At 33.5% G+C, this 4,266-nt stretch overlaps 1 protein-coding gene across 1 annotated transcript in view; it reads left to right on the top strand.

Annotated features, from left to right (window-relative positions):
* The first annotated feature begins 2,975 nt into the window (after positions 1-2,975).
* tbca (tubulin cofactor a) overlaps positions 2,976-4,266 on the top strand; it is a 27,781-nt gene continuing 26,490 nt past the window's right edge. Inside the window, exon 1 of the mRNA XM_056447047.1 lies at positions 2,976-3,141. Coding sequence (XP_056303022.1) covers positions 3,089-3,141 — 53 coding nt within the window. The 5' untranslated portion in view covers positions 2,976-3,088. The remainder of the gene's footprint in view (positions 3,142-4,266) is intronic.

The following is a 4,266-nucleotide window of genomic DNA, read 5'->3' as shown; positions in this document are numbered from 1 at the left end:
TAATGCGTTTATTTATTTGGCTACAGAACCAACCACTGTTGTCCAATGACTCATCTAATTAACCTAGTTATGCTTTTAAATAGCACTTTAAGCTGAATACTATAGTATCTTGTAACTGGTAAAACACTACGTACTGTCATTATGGCAAAGACAAAAGAAATAAAATAATTAGCTATTAAAAGTACTGTTGGGCGACACGGTGGTTAGAACGGTCGCTTCACAGCAAGAAGGTCCTTGGTTCGAGTCTCAGCTGGGTCAGTTGGCATTTCTGTGTGGAGTTTGCATGTTCTCCCCGTGTTGGTGTGGGTTTCCTCCGCGTGCTCCGGTTTCCCCCACAGTCCAAACACATGCGCTATAGGTGAATTGGATTAACTAATTTGGCCGTAGTGCATGTGTGTGAATGAGTGTGTATGGGTGTTTCCCAGTACTGAGTTGCAGTTGGAAAGTTATCCGCTGTATAAAACATATGCTGAATAAGTTGGCGGTTCATTCTGCTGTGGCTGCCCCTGATGAAGCTGGAGACTAAGCTGAAGGAAAATAAATGAAAAATACTGTTTACAAATGAGTTAAAGTCTCTCTGTTAAGCAGATCTTGTGAAATTACTTTAAAAGAATTAAAATTTCATTAGGAAATTTTCATTTGTTCAACTCCATTTTATACATATATTTAATATAATTTAACAATCTCTATTTTTAAATAATTTTTATCATTTTTATAATTTGTTTTGTCTTTGATTTTTGTTATTATTTAATTTGTATGGCATAAATGTCAGTGTCTACTTTCTAATGGACTGTAGGCCAGCACCAGGGCGCTTCGTCCTCCTCTTCTGCTACACCTGACCCTTTTTTATGATCAATAGCCATAAATGAGTGGATTTAGCCATATGATCATGAATCTCCAGCGGACAGCAGTGTTTCTAGCTTGTCTGGGTGACATTCATCATTCCCTGCGCTGTGACAACTCCTGACGCGTGTGACACACATCTCACTTCACCTGCCCAGTCCAGCACATTACCTGCAATGTGTGAGAGGATCTGACCGCACGCTGACACTCAGACAAACCAGCAGAGCTCATCACTCAAGCCTTGTGCTGCTGCTGCAAACTCTACATCACAACAAACAACAAGAATTATACTGGTATCCGTCATATATGTATCATTATATGAATCATTTAAGTCACACTCGAATCATCAAATTATTTTAAATTAAATAAACAACATTTGAGAAATAACTCAATTGAAATCTCTCATTTAAGATGCATATATATATATATATATATATATATATATATATATATATATATATATATATATATATATATATATATATATATAGACACACTTACCAGCCACTTATAATAGGTACACCTTACTAGTACCGGGTTGGACCCCTTTTACCTTCAGACCTGCCTTAATCCTTCGATTCAACAAGGTACTGGAAATATTCCTCAGAGATTTTGGTCCATAATGACATGATAGCATCATGCAGTTGCTGCAGATTTATCGGCTGAACAGCCATGATGCGAATCTCCCGTTCCACCACGTCCCAAAGATGCTCTTTTGGATTGATATCTGGTGACTGTGGAGGCCATTTGAGTACAGTGAACTCATTGTCATGTTCAAGAAACCAGTCTGAGATGATGCACACTTTATGACATGGTGCGTTATTCTGCTGGAAGTAGTCATCAGAAGATGGGTACACTGTGGTCATAAAGGGATGGACATGGTCGCTCACTATATTTTCTCTTTTTCAAACCATTCTCTATAAACCCTAGAGATGGTTGTGTGAGAAAATCCTAGTAGATCAACAGTTTCTAAAATACTCAGACCAGCCCGTCTGGCACCAACAACCATGCTACGTTCAAAGTCACTTAAATCACCTTTCTTCCCCATTCTGATGCTCGGTTTGAACTGCAGCAGATTTTCTTGACCATGTCTACATGCTTAAATGCATTGAATTGCTGCCATGTGATTGGCTGATTGGTAATTTGCATTAATGAGCAGTTGGACAGATGTACCTAATAAAGTGGCCAGTGAGTGTGTAGGCTTAACTAGGTTAATTAGGTTAGCTAGGCAAGTTAGGTTAATTAGGCATGTGACTGGACAACAGTGGCAAATCAGTAGCCAATCAAAACAAAAAAATCTAGAGATAAAAATATTTTAGAAATTACTGTGAATATTTCCTTGCTTGAGAGCTGTGAATATATATATATATATATATATATATATATATATATATATATATATATATATATATATATATATATATATATATATATATATATATATATATATATATATATATACACTGTTTATATTTGTTATTTTTATGAATAACATAATGGTAGAAAGTTAATCTGTCCACTAATAAGAATAATAATTATGTTTCTTTATTATTGTTGTTATAATAATAATAACAATAATAATAATAGTAGTAAGAATAATGATAATAATAATTAGTTGTAGTAGTAGTATCATCATTTATTATCCACATATTGTTATTATTGCCAACATTTTAAGACATTGGGAGGGTATAACATAACTAATGCCATAATTAATATGTTTATTTATATTGATTGGTTTGTTTCACTGATTTGCTAATAACAACAACAAATATTTAACATAAAGCTTGCTTTTATATTTTTAAATATAAGGCAATATAAAATAATATAGCAGACAATATAGATGTAATATATGTTTAATTAGGCCTGTTTAGTGTTTGCTAATAGGTCTGTTGCATGTTTGATTTAATAATAGCAACATAATTGACATATGAGTTTTAAATTAGGCTATATTGCAAAGAATTAGTTATAAAACTATAAAACACACTACTACTACTAAATTGAGTAGTGTAGTATATTATTTATTTATATTTAAATTATCAAAGTGCAGATATACAAGCTTTATCATAACTTCTTGTGAAGTAATGTGATTTCTGATCTGCCTTGAACGCGCTGTCTGATCTGCGCATGTGCGTAGTTTGTGCTGCGTTGTCAGTGCTAACAGGCTAGGTTCTGCTGCTCGCATCTCTCTTTAAAAACATTTTTTCCGCGTTTCCTTGCGTTTTAACTATTTCAGGCAACACAGACAATGGCTGATCCAAGAATACGACAAATAAAAATCAAGACGGGTGTGGTGAAACGGTAAGCAGACTGAACGGTCTTATTTTGTGTACTAATGTCTTTAGGGTAAGGCCGCGGATTCGCCGCGCTACACGACGGACAGTCGCCGCAAATGATCACCCTTCTGCGGCAGAATCTGTAACTCTACTCAGGGGCTCTGACAGCTGCTGGGGGTTTAGACAGATGTCAAGTTCACTTCTCCGGCGACTTTCAGTGCCGTGAAAACTACTGAAATGCAATTCATTACGGTTATTACCGGTTGATATATGTGCATGCGTTTAATTTATTGTTACACATCAAAATGAGGTGTTGAATCAAGAATCTGAGGTGAGCAAATGCCATGTGCAATACATATTTCTATACACTGTCAAGCCAGAACGTGATTTTATTTATTTATTTTTTGTTAATATTTAACTTTTTTTTTTTTTAGGAATGACTTAATGTCATTTGTACATAACATTATATTACAAATATATTTAGTTGTTTTTAAATGTTATTTCTTCGTTTAAGTTTATTGTGTTGTAGTAATTTTAGGTGTTTATTCAGAATATTAAAATAGTTTTCATCGTTTACATTTTAGATTTAAACGTATTTAAGTTTATTTCTTTGATTTTGTTTATTATTAATTAAGTTATTTAATATATCAGAATAATTTTGGTTTATGGTTAATGGTAGATGTGGTTTCAGTCACACACACACACACACGCACACACACACACACACACACACACACACACACACACACACACACATATTTAAATAGAATTTATTTAACAAATGATTTGTGCAAACTTAAAAGAATTATTCATACATTGTAATAACTGTATACATAATGTAGGCATGGGCCGGTAAAAGATTCTGGCAATATGATAACCTTGTATAAAAATATTACCGTTTCATGGTATAGCGATTACTGCTCTAAAATTTATTCTTTTTAAATATCTGGGTAAAAAACAAAAAACATTTTCCCCTTTGAACACAATATATTTTATTTTGAGAAACATTTAAAGTATTTTGTAGCTGTAAACATGTCAGGCTAAATAATTCAAATGAATACTTTACTTCTGCTGTCTTCATTAGTTTCATAAACAGATTTCTTTGCAATTTAAAACAGCATCTTTGAATATCTTTTCTGCTGGAGATACT

This window comes from Danio aesculapii, chromosome 21 (genome assembly GCF_903798145.1).
Source record: "Danio aesculapii chromosome 21, fDanAes4.1, whole genome shotgun sequence".
Lineage (NCBI taxonomy): Eukaryota > Metazoa > Chordata > Actinopteri > Cypriniformes > Danionidae > Danio > Danio aesculapii.
This window is presented reverse-complemented; position numbering and strand designations above follow the sequence as displayed.